Source organism: Artemia franciscana, unplaced genomic scaffold (assembly GCF_032884065.1).
Source record: "Artemia franciscana unplaced genomic scaffold, ASM3288406v1 PGA_scaffold_62, whole genome shotgun sequence".
Classification (NCBI taxonomy): Eukaryota; Metazoa; Arthropoda; class Branchiopoda; order Anostraca; family Artemiidae; genus Artemia; species Artemia franciscana.
Window position 1 is genome coordinate 556,024 of NW_027062701.1, and position 17,441 is coordinate 573,464.

Consider the following 17,441-nt stretch of genomic DNA (forward strand, 5'->3'; position numbering starts at 1 on the left):
GATGAGTTTTAAAAATAAAGCCCCTTACCATTTCTCTTAAGTTTTCGTGAATTGATATCCCTGTACATGTTAATCCTTAGAATCTGTAATTTGGCCTGTGGTGGTAACCACTGAAACGCAATTCTGCTAAAGGTGTCGTCACAGTTTGCTGCGTAAACATTGTTTGGTTCAAGTTTTTATGTTTTGACTAGATTATATACGCTTCTATGAATTATTTTGTAACATTCCACAATTATTTGTTTCGTGGATTAACCCAAGAAGCGATGTGAAACCATTTATTTTTTTTTTTATTCGAAACATGTAATTCGGCCGGACAGGCCAAATGTGTCTATTGGTTTTTACAACCCAAGTCAAATCATTGAAAACGCTGGCAAATTTTTAACGTATATTTAAAATAAACCCTGCCAAAAGGGTAAATTGGAATTGGTAAAATGGGGAAACATCCTCAGAAGAAGTACTATAGGCAGAGGGCTCATTCAAACCCTATATCTGATCATTCTTTTGACTAGTAAGCCCTACTGAACACGTTTTCTCGATGGTTAATCAAGTTCTATTGAATAAACGCCTGTTTTCCTAGCTAGTAGCCTATTAGGCTGGATGAGGAGCCTAGGGACAACCACTATATGGCTAATATGGAAGAAAAGTTCATTTGTGATACAAAATAATGTTATATTTAGATTCAGGATGCAATTCTGGGTATATATTTGCATGTGTAGGTGGGGGTACATACTATGTAAATTAGATAGGCTATAGGTTCTGAGAAAAGTTGTGATTCTCTTAGAAAAAACTGAAAAAATATGAAAAGAAGTGAAGATAAAGGCTCTCTCTGTGCAAGGTGTGTTAACTATAATTGCTCACATATTATGGAGTAATAATTGTTTTATTGACATTTTTCCTTATGTTTCTGGCTCATTATACTGTTCTGCTGGCTGTCTAATATAAAGATATGTATAAACAAATATACATATATATATATATATATATATATATATATATATATATTTATATATATATATATATATATATATATATATATATATATATATATATATATATATATATAGCCTATATATATATATATATATATATATATATATATATATATATATATATATAAATATATAATGCTTTCAGGAATGGCCAACTTCCTCTCAGCTTTAATGGTCCTGCAAAGATTTCTTTGTTGTTCACTGTGAAAGTGTTGTCAATATTTGGCCATTTCAAACTTAATCTAGTTAATAATTTGGAGTTTTAATACACTTTAAAGACTTGTAGTTTTGACTGCCCTTTATTATGAAAGTCCAGAATTCTTGAAATATGCATGTCCTACTTGAGATTATTTGAAGTTTATGATGCCAAGGAGTTCAACTTGTTTCATTAGCATTTTGGGTGGGATAGGGTCTTAGAAAACAAAAGTGGATTTCAAGAATCTTAAGAACTTTACTGTCTTTATATTTGACTTAGTAGAATTTACTTTCATATCTAAATTCTTAGCTTTATCCAAAACATGGGCAAGATTTTAATGGGGTTATTTTTAATAGTTCTGTGACATACTTCAAGGATCAGCAGGTCATCTACATATTAGCACCTATGAGAGAATCTTACCAATTTCATTAATCAATACTACATATAAGAGTGGTCCTAACAAAGTTCCTTGAGCAATTCCTTGCTAATTAGAGATGGGTTCAGAGAGAATATTTAGTTTTTTACAGCATGGGATATATTTGAAAGAAAACATAAATAAAATTTGCTAAAAGAGGGTCTACTTCAAATTTATTCAGTGGTAAATGAATAGAGGTGCTGTGATTTTCAACTCAAATGCTTAATAATATGAACATAGTATGAGGCCAAGTGGCAGCTCCTTGGATGATGGAAAAATCTAGTATAAAATCAGTTTAACTACAATCAAGAAAAAGAACTTTTCAGAAGTTTTTTTCATGTGAAATATTATTACAAATAATAATCATCAAAATCTCTCATTAATGAGAAAGTACCCATAAGTTCAACTACTATGATTTTGTCAGAGGACCAAAATTTCAAAATTATGCAATTGTTTGGTTGTTTACATACAAGAATTGTAATTGAGAAGGGGGGGGGGATGTTTCAACCCAGTTGTGTCCTACAGAGTAAGGGTGTCAATGTGAAATTTTAGTGAATGTTGAAGAGTGTTTTAAGCTAAATAAAAACACTATGTGTATCTTGTTTATAAAAATGTGTATCTGCAATACCTTAGGAATAGCTAGCAATTTCAACTTGAATTTTCAGGCCCGCTACTACTGCTACTTCTACAACAGCTGCAACTCCTTATTAATTTGACTACAACTGCTTGTGACTTTGACCAGTCCTAATTGTGACTGCTTTCAAGTAATTTTGAAGGGGTTATTGGTCAACATCAAAACATATTATTTACATCTGGGTTGTTAAAATGTTTATCAACAATAGCTATGGAAGAGCAAAGGGCATTAAGTTGAAACTTTCATGGCTAGTTGAACAGAATGTTGGAAAGTGATTGACAGGAAGGAGGTAACAACCCTCCTTGCTCTTTTTAAACCCTCTGCCCCTGGTGAATATTGACCAAAATTTTGAAAAAGCCAGCCTGCTACAACTGCTACTTCTACTTATTACTTATTGCAACTACTTATTAATTTGACTACAACTACTTGTGACTTTGACTAGTCTTAATTGTGACTGCTTTCAAGTAACTTTGAAGGGGTTATTGGTCAACATCAAAATATATTGTTTGCATCTGGGTTGTTAAAAGTGTTTATCAGGAATAGCTATGGAACAGCCAAGGATATTAAGCTAAAATTTTCATGGCTAGTTGAAAGGGATGTTGGAAAATGATTGCCGGGAAGGGGGTAACAACCCTCCTTGCTCTTTTTAGACCCTCCGCACCTGGTGAATATTGACTGAAATTTTGAAAAAGCCAGTTTTTTCAAGATAGTTGAAAAATTGACTGTCTACAAGCCCTTTAAGATAATTGCCAAGAAAAAAATATAGTATTTACTGGGGTCAGTAGCCAAGATTATTTTTTGGCTTGTTTGTTGCATAGGAATCCACTTAGTCAAGAAATTTCTTATTTTCATGATGGTAGGGTTTCTTCCTGGAAAATTGTTCAGGGGGGAGGTTTTCTTCCCAAAACATTTCTTCCTGCAGAAAATCCCCCCCCCCTAAAAATTAGAAAATCCAATGTGGAAGTTCAGTTCCCATTTGATGATGATTATTTTGATACTGTAACAGAAGCAAAGAAAACTGGAAGACAGAAAAGAAATATAGAATAAGACTAGAAAAAACAGGCTAAGAAAAAGGACAATAGAGTCCAAACAGAATTCAAAGATGATTTACTTTGGACAACAGTGGCAGGGATTGAGTTTGGGAGAATTACTAGGGATTGAGATTTTGAAAGAAATAGAAAAGCTGTTGAAGGATCTTGGGATCTGCCCTATCAACTCTCAGGGGTACTTGGCATCTTTTGAGGGGAGTAGCCCCCTTGGGAAACCATGAAGGGTAGCCAGTTCTCTCAAAGCAGAACTGGTGAGCCATTTGTGATTCCTTTACCAAGGCTTAGCCTTTCAAAACTAGGGTCCAACAAAATTATATGTATATATATTTTTTTACATTAGTTTGAAAAGTTTTTATCCTTCAACTGGCATTTCCTAGTTTAATTATAGACTGGTGAATGGTTTTCATTCTTTTTTTTCTGTTTTGACATTCTTTGCCAGTTTTTCAGTTTTCGTGTTTCTTTTCTATGATATCTTGACTCTGAAATTCGAATTTGGCCTTTTGAATTTGGGCTTATGATAGTACGTTTGTTTTAAATAAATATATAATCTCTCCTTCAACAATCCATGAAAGTTTCACCTTATTGCCATCAGCCTTAGCAATAGCTCTACTAGCAGTAGTAGTATTAGTATACACAAAGTAGGAGTAGTAGCATGCACATATTTCTTTTTAGTCAATTGACCATCCTCATCATTCCCTGGAAGTTCTGACTTAATAACCAGAGCCGTTTCTGGGGGGCGCCTTTTTGACAACCTACATCCACAAATTGTTTTGATTTAGTTGAACACTCCTTGAAAACTTCACCTCAATACCCTTAGCTTTTTTGGACACCAAGGCTAAAACTGCTCTCATTTTCCAATAACAAATACTATGTGTAAACAAATGACAAATTGCATAACTTACAGCCTCTATCGAGATGGCTGTAAGGGGGGGGGGTCTCATCACCAGAGCCATAATTATTGGACCTTTCAATTAGGCTGAACAAAGGACTATCTCAAAAATTTTTTATTGTATGTCTTAGGTGAAGAAGGGAAGTCTAAGAGGCTGCTGCCCTCTGATCACTTATGACTTTAAAAGGACACTATAACTTTTGATTTCGAATTTAGAGTTTCTACTATAACTCCTTCTGTACAAAGATTCATTGTTAAAAGAGAAAAAATAATAAATAATGTATAGAGCCTGCTTCACTCTTTACTTCACATCTTCCCAATTGCAACATTCTTTTCATTCTTTTAGCCCTTGAAGGTTGATTCTTATACCTCTAACTTCTGCCATGTCTGTTTCTAATCACATTCAATGTACACCATGTATTCTCGTTAAAAAAAAAAAAAAAAAAAACTGTTTTCCAAGATCAATGGCTGTATACAAAAACATGAAGTATTTCCTTTGCAGTCCTGTTTCACCTGAGGAAATGAACTGGAATGAGCTGTACCCTATTCTCTCTAAAACAGATGTGAAACTGGAAGTGGAATTTGCTGATATTGGATGTGGGTATGGTGGATTACTAGGTAAGAATTCAATCTTAACATAAAAAGCCCATTCAGAGGTTTTAGTGAGGCCCAGCCCATTCCAATATCTGATGTTAGTTGATTCTAGTGATAAGAGCTTGGTTTTATGTATGAGTTCAAATCAGCCAATAGTGAAATTACATATTGTAATTTAAAAATGACCTAGTCAGATTTTCTGCAGATTATTTAGCACCATTCAATTAAATTTACCTTTGTTTCTCGGCTTTTCCAGTTCTCAGTTCTTCACAAATAGAAGGGAAATGTACATGTTTTTTCTAACTTTGAATAGTTTAAAACGAGTTACCTTCATAATATGTATTGTAATTCCTATATTAAAGAAAATTTGTCTGAAAACTCATTTAGAAGGATTATTCAAATAGTAAAGAACCCTTTCATTCACAACATTAAAGTAGCTACTTATACCTTGCTGAATGCTTCTACAATACAAAATATGACTGATTGGTAACTTGTTGATTAATTTTCTAAAAATTAAAGTATTTTCTCAATAAAAATGTCAAAAATGTGTTGTTTTCAGGAAAACACCTGCAACCACTTAAATGTTACAATAGGGATTGAAAATGGAAACAGTCTATTTGTTAGAGTAATTCTTGTCTATTTCAAATCTTAATGCGGCTCTTTGATTGTTTGAGCAAAAAAAAGGAAAATGTAAGCTCAGTGCTTATGCATCAGAACATTATCACATTATATATTATCCTTGATTTCGGTTCAAGTCTGTAAGTCAGAATTTAAGATTGACCTTAGTGCTTTTTAGCATAAACATTTATCAACTTGTAATTAAGCAGGCTGCATCAGTGTCAAAGCAAAGCTTCAGTCATAACAATGCAATTAATGTAGGTTATTTGTGTGTAAAGTTCAACATAAAAGACTTTGTGCTATCAAATATATAGCAAAGAAGCAGTAAACTATAGATAAAAAGTAAACAGTTATAGCAGTTTGTCTTTAGATATAGACTCCTGTGAAAGGCTGGGAAGATTAGTGACACTATAACAGTAGCAGTCGGAACTTTTAGCTGAATGAAAAATAACAACGACAAGGAAATAAGAAAATATTTCAGCCAGTAAACAAATATTTGATGAAGAAGCAAGTTTTAAAGAAACTTCGCCTCCACCATTTTTTAGTGCAAGGTCCGAAACCTCGAAAGAAGAAATAAGAAAATATAAAGGACACCATAAATAGCACCTACTACTACTACTAATAACTCACTGCAGCACCAAGCCGCCTGAGGCCAACACAGCTACGCACGCTCCTACTCCAACCCAATCCATTTAAAGCCTCCCTCTTTACACCCTCCCAGGAAGTTCCTATTTCCTTTAAATCTTTATTTATGACATCCTCCCAACCCAGACAAGGACGACCTGCTTTCCGTGTAGCCCCAGACGGTTGGCCAAAAAGGACAATCTTCAGTAATCTGTCATCCTTCATCCGTAGAACGTGGCCTAGCCATCTCAACCTTTCTTTCATTATAGCCCTAGAAAGCGGGATTGAACCACATTTTTCGTACAATCTACTGTTTGAAATACGGTCAGTCAGCCGGTTACCCAGAACAATCCGTAGGCAATTTCTCTGGAAAACATCTAGTAAATTTTCATCTGCTTTTTGGAGCGCCCATGCTTCAGAACCATATTTGACCACTGTCATCACTGTAGCTTCCAATATTCTAATCTTGGTTTGCAGACTTATCTTTCTATTCTTCCAAACTCTTTTTAACTGTGAAAAAACACCCTGAGCCTTAGCTATTCTACTTTTAACATCTTCACTGCTCTCACCATCTTTACTAACAATACTACCAAGGTAACCGAAGCTCCCAACCTGATCAATCTTTTCGTTACCTAATGTCACCTGTTCGTCTTCACTTATTCCTAGCCTTAGTGACTTAGTCTTCTTAACATTAATTTTCAAGCCTATTTTATCACCCTGAACTCGCAAAACATCTAAAACTTCATTCATTTTGCTCACACTTTCATCTAGTATGCTTAAATCATCAGCATAATCTAAGTCCAGGAGCGTTTTTCCTCCTCATTTGATTCCGTGGTCTCCAATTGCCTTTCCTGTGCTCCTTAAGACGAAGTCCATCAAAATGATCCATATACAGGGGGATAGAACACAACCCTGCTTTACTCCTGATTTAATACAAAACCAGTTGCTAACCTCATTTCCTACCTTAACCGCAGCAGTATTATTCTCGCACATAGCACAAATCACTTTAATGTATTTTTCTGGTATATCATATAACGATAAGACCTTTGTTAACACTCTTCTATCAACAGAATTGAAAGCTTGCTCATAATTGATAAAACTGAGGACCAAAGGTGTTTGACTACGAAGGGACTTCTCAATTATTAACCTAAGAGTGAAAACATGGTCGACACATCCTCTACCTTTTCTAAAACCGCATTGTTCTTCCCTTAAAACTTTGTCTACAACATCTCTCAGTCTAAAAAGTATCATATTACTCAGTAATTTGCTACCTACAGAGACCAGACTAATGCCTCGATGATTACAACACTCACAAATAAATAAATAATATGATATAATAAATCATAAATAGCACCTGATAGCAAAAAAGTAGAACTTACTGGCTGAAAATGTTTCCTTAGTTTTGTTGCCTTGCTGTGCTTTTTGGGGCATATAACCAAAGTCGTTCTAAATCACATCAATTGCACAATTCACAAAATTTCAAAAGACTTGTTCAAAAAAAATTAGCAAATCCAATCAGCAGAATCTACAAAATTCAAAGAGAAAACGAATTCTTTCAGGATCTATGTTTTTACTTAAATTTAGCCCCATGTAGTTAAATGGTGTTTCAGATATTTCAAAAGATTACAGATCAAATAGACATTCACTTAGTTTCATGATCACAGATATGGAAACTTAATTACATATTTTGAATTTTCATTTTCGATTTTCATCAGATTTTTGTAATCTCTCAAAGGGTCTTAATAATACATTTGTATTATTGAAATATACTTGAAATATGTATCAAAAACTTCTTTGAATTGCAGAATGAGAAGTCCCAGCAGTCTAAGTGTTATTTACTAAGATGTTGTCCTGACTCAGATATAAAAAAAATTTTTGCCAAGAATTGGCCAGAAAAAAAATTATCACATTTTGTTTAGCTTAGAGTCACCTAAATTTCTCTGAAATCCTGGCTAGTGTAGTCCAGTGTTTGCTGATAAGGACCATGTTTAATAGCTTTAGTTTTATCGAATAAGGTTGTTAAGAATAGTGGGCTTCAAAACTTTCATATCAGCATCTGCAAATTCCAAAGAGAACACTGAAATCTTCGAACTTAATGAAAAAACGAGATGCAATGATGTTGAGCCTTACGAAACAGATATAGACCAGAAATATAATTACGTTCGAGGAATAAGGAATGAATTAGGTAAGTTAGGAGGCTTTGATACCATAAAGTCGTTTTCCGATTGTATGCCTTCCTGTCTTGTTAGCTGAATATCTTAATGATTGAGGATCTATTAGCTAACTCTCCCAGGAGACTAGCCTTCATCAAGTTCAGTCAGGAATTTGTCGTTTGATTAGTAAGAAGGGAGTGAGAAAGGTTGAAGTTCTCAGAAGGGTGTGTTAGAGCCCATTTGTCTCTGCGAAGGCCTCATACCCTGAAGGAGTTATAAAAAGTATGATGCAGAGGGATTTTGATTGGATTGGTTGTTTTACCAAATGAGGGTGTTTCGATCGAGGAAAATATTATACGCGTGAATTTTCTGAACGGTAACCGTCTAAGGAGGGAGTTGTCAAAATAAATGAAATTTTGTAGTAATTTTGAAGAAAACCCTACCAGGGTCGTAGCCTAACCGGAAATGGGAAATTTCAATGACAAGGGTCGCTAAGAAACTTGTGATTAAGCACAATACAGAGTAATAAGATGCATAGGCATAAACTCGTTTATTTTTAACATTTTGGACTTTTTAAATACGTGAAGTATATAAATACTAAAGCTGAAATACGTTTTTTTAGAAATCATGCATGCAGTTTCATGCATGTAGGAAAAGCCAGAAACACGGAAACAGAATTTTTCGAGAAGTCAGAAATACGTGACATTTACAAACTGAAATTACAAATTAGAAAATTCTGTCCCCGTGTTTCTGACTTTCTGAAAATTCCGTTTGCATGTTTGTACCTTCTGAAAAATTATGTTCCTATGTTTCTATTTTTTTTATCCAAGTTACCTGAGGAGGCTTAAATATATTTATTTCCCAAGCATTTGTACATTTTTTCTTCTTGATTTAAACTGTATTTTTAAGAACAAACTATTATCATTGGCTTGTTAGCTGAGTTTACCAGATCACCAACAAACTTTAGAGTCTCAGGCTCAAATCTTATAACAGTTAAATTTTTCGGAAAATTTCACAATTATCCGAATTTCTACCTGAATATCGTTATCTCATTAATAAAACAAACTTAGTACGTCATTTGACAGTTGGTAAAGTTCTGGAAATTGTGAGAAGAATTGTCCAGCTCTCATATTTCATATGAGGTATCATATGATACCTCATATTTCATATGAGGTATCTCTCATATTTTTGGGGAAATAATACCGAAAGTCCTGATTTTTAAACACGAATCTGAATATTTTTTCCTTTCCAACTCGGAAAGACAGATCTTGATCTTCTAAAAACTGGAGCTTACATTGGTTATCCAGAAATAAATTTTCTCCTGGGACTTTCTAATTTTTAAATCTTGATTCTGTAAATTCTTTATTATATTTTGTTTAATTAAAATACCCTAGCTCCTGACCTTAACTTTTTAGAAATCAGATAATTTCGAACACCTTTTACATATTATACTTCACGTTATCATTTCATAATATTGATAACTTCATATCATCTCTTTGACAATCTAATAAAAAATTCCATACGGTACTTCTCATAGTTTTTTTTCGGGGGGGGGGGGGGGGGAATAATGCAGGAAATCCTGATTTCGAAGTAGTAGTTGTGATTTTTTTTTCATTCAGTTTTTAAGTTTTCGATTTCAATGTTTGTTATACTTTAGACGTTTAACCGTCATGAAAGTAAGCAAGAAAACATGCACTCTTCTATATTCAGAAGTCACCCCTACGTTAAGAAGTACAAGTTTACAAAATGAACCGTTTCACAGATGTTCCTTAGACACAGTAAATAGTACACACTCTTAATATAGATAAATACAAAATAATGCTAGTACAGAGTTTCACGATTGCCTCGCAAACACAGAACTTATTTTGGAAGTTATCTAATTACACGTTGCTCAGACGAATAATAACTTACAATAATCATAATGTATCTTCAAGCGTGATACGAAAGTTTACACATTTATTACCTGTGAAATGTAGTTGCATGTATCGCTCGACAACCATGACGTATGGGTGGCATTTGTTGCAGTGTTCCGCGGGGCCTTGGCACCAGAGGTAGATAAAATTTGTATCTTTATTTTTAAAAAAAGTCCAATTCCTCTGGTTCCTTTGGAGTATTCATTGCACGTTTCATCTCCTGACTTCTAAGTTGTCTTTGCAGTTTTGTGTAATTTTTTTGTGTCTTTCTTCTCTTTTTTTTCAGTGCAGTTATCTCCTATGTTTCCAACAACACTCATGCTAGGTATGGAAATCAGAGTTAAAGTGTCAGACTACGTTCAAGATAGGATTAAATCCTTAAGAGAGTCAAATTCTGAGCAGTACCAAAATATAGCCTGTATTCGTGCCAATGCGATGAAATACCTGCCGTGCTTCTTTCGAAAAGGACAGGTTTGTAATAACTTTTTTCAGGTTTACTTATCTGTTTTTTTTTGTTTTTTCTTCTTTTTTTCTGTCTTTTTACCGTTTTCAGATTGGAGGCTATTAAAATTATATGGCCATGCTTTAAGAGTGACCTCATTGTAAGCAAAAAAGAATTATCAATGATAATAAATTAACTTAAAAACAAATTTATCAAAATTAAATAAGGTCTCACTTGAGTTCTTTGAGACTTTGCCACAAAAGCTATCCTGTCATCGCTTTTTGTATCATCGTTTTTTCGGCCATTGTCAGATGTGCTGTTACAAAAAGTGGCACTTCTTCTTTTATAAGAAAACAATTTTTTTTTCTGTCACTGCACTAAGTGTCATCGTTTTTTCTTTTATTGGACTACGTATCATTGTTCTTCTTCTGTCAGTGCAGAAAATTACTTCTTTTTTTCTGTCACCAGAGAAAGTGCCATTGCTTTTTTTTGTTGTTGAAAAAAGCTTTCATTGCTTTTTCTGTCATTACAGGAAGTTCTTTGTTATCTTCTTTATTGGACAAAGAGTTGTAGTTTTGTCTTTTTGTTTCCAAAAGTTTCACTTGTTGTTATTCGTCATCGGACAAAGCGGCTATTGTTTTCATTGGTTTTCCTCCCCATCTCCTTCCTCCCCTCATCTTTTCATGTCTCCTTTTCATCTTTTCATGTCATCTCTCCTTTCATCTTTGGCCTTCCTCCCCATCTCCATGAACTTCCTCCCCATCTCCATGAACTTCGACGACAGGGATTTGTCAACTGAAACCCCTACCTCGGACGGTGATATTGTTCTATAGAAAAATAAGTCTTATTTACACAAAAAGTAATACTTCTAAATGAAAAACATCTTTTTTTTTCATTTGAGACAGGTATGTCATTTAATGACAAAATATTTTCCGTTATCTGCTTTTGCAAACAAGTTTTATATGTGGCCACGTTTTCTATTCAAATTAAATTTCCCTCTCCTCCTTCACTTCATGTAATCTTTAGATCGCTATGGAAGAAACTCGATTAAAATGTCTTAAATTTTTTTCTAGATATTAAGCGCTGAAAATTACTCCTTTCCTGTGTTCATAAGCCTGTGACCTCCTAATTCTCTATTGGGGGTCGGGCATTGAATACTAAGAATATCAATTTTTGAAGTGCAGCTTAATTGAACCTTTTGAAAGGCCAATTTGACCAAGTTTGTGAAGAAAACAGTAGAGAAAATTGAAAAGAGAAGATACATTGCTGATTTTCATTTTAATGGTTAATCAATCGAATCCCTGTCCTCCCTCCTCTCTATCTCTTCAGCTAACTTTTCTATCTCACCCTGCCTGGACCTTCTCCTTCAGAGATTGTTCTACGTCCTATAAGCGCTTTGAAGCTAGTGTTTTTAATCTTAAGTCACCAACCGTCTGATGAAAAAATTTCCAGATGTTTTAGGTGCTTGGCTATATAATTCCGTACGGAATACGTTTTCAAATAAATAATAGTGTAGTTCTAGTTGAACTGGCTAAAAAAAATACCATGTCAATTTTTTTCTTTTCTTATAACCTTTATTTTTAGGAAAAACCCTTATGAAGTTATGTACTAAGAGAAAGTCAAGTTTTTGACCAAATAAGTAAAAAAAAAGAAAAGAAAAAAAGTTTATTCCACTGAAAGGGAGGAGTAGCATTGAAAACGTAAAACGAACAGAAATTAGTCCACGTATCAGGCGGACTGTCCCCTCCTTGATCCCCCTCTTTACGCTAAATTTTTTTTTAGCACTTGAAGCATGAGTTTATTCCACTCAAACAGCTCTTGTGCTTCAATAATCGTTCTTAAAGAATTGGGACGAACAAAAGTCAAACTTTCGCATAAAGAGCGAGTGATTGAGCTGTCCCCTCATACTTGAATTAATTTGTCTTCATTTTATGTTTGAATGTTCCTCCTTACTTTCGGTTGAAAAAAGAGCTATTTTTTATTTAATTTCCGATCGTTATTCAAATATTGTCCGGAAATCCATGGAAAATTCTCCCATGGAGGATTCATCCTGCTTAAATCCCCCCACCAGAAAATTCTTCTCGAACGATATTCTCCACGCTGAAAATCACCCCCTGATAATTTGCTGCAGACAATTCCTCCGGAAAATCTTGCTTACTTTCATTTGAAAAAAAAACTAGTTTCATATTTAATTTTTGATCATTTTTCAAATCTTGCCGGAAACCCCTTTGTGAAAAATTTTTCCCGGAAAAATCCCCCCTAACAATTCCCTCCCTGTCTGAAGTTTCCCCCAGGCAAATCCCCCAGAGTGTTTCCTCCCAGTGAAAATGTCCGTATATTTCTCATAATAAATACTGTACGGTATGTGAACAATGGGTAAATTACAAAAGTTACAGCCCTTGTCCTAGAGGCTGGGGGAGGTCGTTTCATATCCTGAAGCTTAGTTATTGGACCTTTCAACTATTCTTAAAAAAATGGTTATCTCAAAATGTTGATCTGGGTTATTTGGGAAAAAAATGGCTTGATATATGTTTGGTCACTTAATAAATTTATTAAATCTTTTAATGTCAGTTTGAATGAGCCCTCTCTCCGTCTGCTAGGACCATTGGCTCGATATGATCACCCCTGAGAAAAACAAACAAAAAAGTAAAAAAAGGAAATAATCACACATCCGTGATCTTCCTTCTGGCAAAAAAACAAACAAACAAAATCGGCAATTTCGTAGATAGGAGTTTGAAACGTCTACAGTATGGTTCGCTGATATGCTGCTAAATCTGATGGTGTGATTTTCGTTAATGTCCTTTTTTAATTTTTTTTTTGGGGGGGGGTGTATTTCCTCTTTTTCGAGAATAAGACAAATTTCCTCGGGCTCGTATCTTTTGATGGGTAACATTGAATTTAATGATTTTTGTACATTTAGAATCAAAATATCAGCTTAAAGGGTTATTCAGACGAAATTAAAGCTCGATTGGGGACAAAAAGTGCAACATCGTAAACTTCTTATGGGATGAGCTCTTTCCCAAGTTCCTACAACAATTCCTGCTAAATATAACCCCGGGGGAATACACACAATAGCCATAGTTCTTAGCTAGGGCGGCAATGTTGCATTGACTATGGAAAATAAAGTTGCATATTAAGGGTTTTCGATCAAACTTTTGCCTCCTAAGACATTAGAAGTTCCATCTATTTTTACCCAAAACAATGAGAGGGTTAGAAAATGTCTTGTCTGTTCTTGGGTGCTGGTGAAGATGTCTGCATTAAGAGAGAAGAATCAACCTATTTGAAAAATAGCTTTCTTGATTAATTTTGTTTATTTTTAAGTTTATTACTGGATTTCAGTAGTGGGAATGAATTACACTTAATATTTGCAGCCACTTTCTTTTTCTAGTTAACAAAGATGTTCTTCTTGTTTCCGGATCCTCATTTCAAGAAAGCCAAGCACAAATGGAGAATTATCAATAAAACTCTTTTAGCTGAATATGCTTACGTTCTAAGAGAAGGTGTAAGTTTGTTTACAAATCAATTGTTGGTCTTTAAGAAACTAATTAATGTAATATCCCGATATTTTGAAAATATAGTGAGAATAGAAAATCCCTCCATATTTATGTGTTTTATTACAAATTAGTTATCATGCAGACCAGCTTTAAAGTCAAATGCGTGGTTCATGTTTATGGGAAGAGAGGAAATCTGAATCACAACTGCCATATATATATGCAGTTTTACTGAGTTGCTTATTGGAAAGTAGGAATTTTTTTAGAGAATTGTAGATTAAGGCAGAGATCCTTATGGATATATGTGTTGCAAAATTTGTTGAATCTATACTAAAATGCAAATCGGCCTATTATCTGAACTAAGGAACATTAGAAAAAAAAGTTGCTTAATTTTTCTCCCCATGTAATTGATACTATGCTGTAAGGATTAGCAATGAGGATTAACAATGAGTCTACATTGTCATTTTATATGCTGTTTGTTTCACGGAGGTCATAGCTGAGTCGCTGACACTTTTGTAATTGACTCTTTGGCCAGTTATAGAAACCCTATGGTTCTCTTTTTTCCCGATTCAAAACATGATATTTACCAGTATTTTGCAAAAATGTTTGGTCAAACAGCGATTGGCCAAATATTGAGGTTGTTGATAGAATGGTGTAACTACCGACGCGGATTAGGAAGATGCAACCAGACTGCATAATAGTGAATTATTGTATTTGTATATTAGAAAATCTAATGGAGGTAGCCAATCTGAACTTATTCCAGTTAAAGATAGGAAGGGGCCTCAATTAGTGATTAGGAAAGTGTTTAAAGAGAGATTAACATAATATTTCAAAAACGTGTTCAATTGTAGTAAAGTGTTAGGAAGTGAAATGGTAAAGGATGAAATGCTTTTTGTCAATTTGGAAGTGAGGACAGATTTATTTTGCGAAGAAGAGAGCTAAAAGACTGAAAGACTAAAGGAACAGAGCTAAAACGATTTAAGATAAATGATAAGGGCTCAGGTGCTGATGATGTTCTAATGAGGTTTTGAAAAACGTTGGTTGCAAAGTTAGAGATAAATTAATGAAGATTATGAATATGATGTTGGAAAAAAGGGAGTAGTTAGTGATTTTAGGGAAGCTTCACTTAAACCCCTTAAAAAAAGGGTAATGGACTGAGTGTGATAATCATAGAGGTACTAGCCTGATTTCAGCAGGAACCAAATTGCTTTGCCTGATGATACTTATTTGACTAAGAGATGTTGTAGATGAAGTTTTAGGAGAGGAACATTGTGGTTTTAGGAAGGGGAGAGAATGTATCGACTAAATTTTCGTTCGTAGATTAATAATTGAGAAGTGCCTGAATCATGAGACCCCTTTTGTCCTCAGTTTTTAAAATTAACAACAGGCATTTATTTCAACCGATAGAAGAGTTGTAATGAAGGTCCTATCCTGTATGGTATGCCAGATCAGTACTTGAAAGTGAGTAGTACTTATTTCCAAGGCCTTGTTGCTGCAGCTTAGAGTTGAAGTGGGGTTGGTAGCTGGTTTTGTGTTGAATCAGGAGCAAAGCAGGGCTGTGTCCTATTACCGGCTATATGAATTATTTTGATGGACCTTGGCTTAAGAAACACAACAGAAACCTTGCAATAGCATGGAATCAGATAGGAAGGTAAAACTATCCTAGACTTAGATTATGAAAATAATTCTAATCTCCTAGATAAAAATGTAAGTTAAAAATGGATTTTTGGGTGTTTTGAGAGTCCAAGGCACACAAATAAAGTTCAAAATTAATGTTAAGAATATCAAATGGCCTAGACTAGGAATAAATGAAGGTAAAGAGGTGTGGTTGGGTAACGAGAAGATTGATCAAGTGGATAGCTTCACTTGCTCGGGAAGTTTTATTAGTAAAAAGATGGTGGATTTGGAAATGAAGTTTGAAGAATTGATGAAAAAGTTTGGAAGAATAATAAGATAATTCTATGAATCAAGACTAGAATCCTGGAACTTACTGTAATGGCAGTGATCATGTTTCTGAGATGCGGGTGGTTCGGGGGACAGAGTAAAATTGACTGAATGTTTTTACAGGAATTGTGTAGCAAATTTTGTTGAATGTTTCTACAGGAATTGTATACGAATAGTTTTGGTACCTACTTGACTGACCGTATTTCAAACAAAAGCTATACGGAAAACGTGGTTCTTTCCCACTTTCTTGGGTTAGAATGAAAGATAGGTTGGGATGACTAGGACATGTTTAAATTGATGAAGGATGACGGACAGCCAAAGATGTTCTTTTTTGCAATATATCTGGGGCCAAACCAGAAGCAGGTCGCTCCCAAATCGCTTGGAAGAGGTAATGAAGGATATTAATAGTTAGCCAAAAATGCTGCGATTGTTATTGAGAAAAACTAAGAAGATTGAAAATATTCCTATCTTAACCAATGAAAAAAAAACTATGCTGATTAAAAACGAACAGAAATTAATGATAAAAATTTTTTTAGAGCTGTGTTAAATCAAAGTTTAGGAGAAATAAATTCAAATGATTTTCAAGCGTAATACTATATTAGTACCATAAACCACCATCAATAAATAAATGAAACCGAAAACGAACCGCGAGTACAAAAAATAACCAAGTCAAAACGAATAGAAAAGAGGAGTTGGGCTAACTCCCGTGGCTTTTAAAGACCAGTGTTCTTTACTGAAAAAAAAAACATTATTTAGGCTGTGTGTTGTTATTTCTCCTTAACTCCGAAAAAAAGAGAAAAGTCACCTTCATAACCAGCATAGCTGTAAAAACAAATTAATATCGATTGACAGTTTAATATATACATTGATGTTTATTCCTGAAAGTCTTAATAATTTTGGACTTATTAAAGTTTAAAAGAGAAAACATTTAAGTTGTATTTTGTTTTTAGGAAAGTGGAAATTATGTATAGGTCTTTAGAAGCGGCGGTGTCAGCCCCTGCAATTTGGAAAATCTGTCCTAGCCAATACGAGCCATCGATCACTACTACCCGAACCAGTCCCTCCCAATAGTCAAATTCGGCTACAAAATAAATTTATACTCCCTAAAGTACGAACTAATCGGTACGCCAACTCATTTGTGCCTTTCTTCGCATTGATTTTCAATGCTGAGCCGTAGTGTATGATTTTTGTTTAAATGTAAGAATTTGTAAAAAACTGAATTTAGCTCTCTCTCTCTCTCTCTCTCTCTCTCTCTCTCTCTCTCTCTCTCTCTCTCTCTCTCTGTCTCTGTCTCTCTCTCCCTCTCTCTCTACTCCTCTCAGTTTGAGTTGACTGCCCGTTTTGATTTAACTTGATTATTTATTGTAATTTCTGTTTGTTTTTGGGTTTCACTTATTTCTTGAGGGTGTTTATGGTAGTTTTGCGCTTGAAAGATTATTTGAATTTATTTCTGCTCATCTTTGGTTTAACTTAGCTCTAAAAAGTTTTCA

General features: G+C 34.4%; 1 protein-coding gene across 1 annotated transcript in view; it reads left to right on the plus strand.

Annotated features, from left to right (window-relative positions):
* Positions 1 to 361: 361 nt before the first annotated feature.
* LOC136042085 (tRNA (guanine-N(7)-)-methyltransferase-like) overlaps positions 362 to 17,441 on the plus strand; it is a 33,672-nt gene continuing 16,592 nt past the window's right edge. Inside the window, exons 1-4 of the mRNA XM_065726985.1 lie at positions 362 to 508; positions 4,675 to 4,790; positions 10,361 to 10,545; positions 13,905 to 14,018. Coding sequence (XP_065583057.1) covers positions 432 to 508; positions 4,675 to 4,790; positions 10,361 to 10,545; positions 13,905 to 14,018 — 492 coding nt within the window. The 5' untranslated portion in view covers positions 362 to 431. The remainder of the gene's footprint in view (positions 509 to 4,674; positions 4,791 to 10,360; positions 10,546 to 13,904; positions 14,019 to 17,441) is intronic.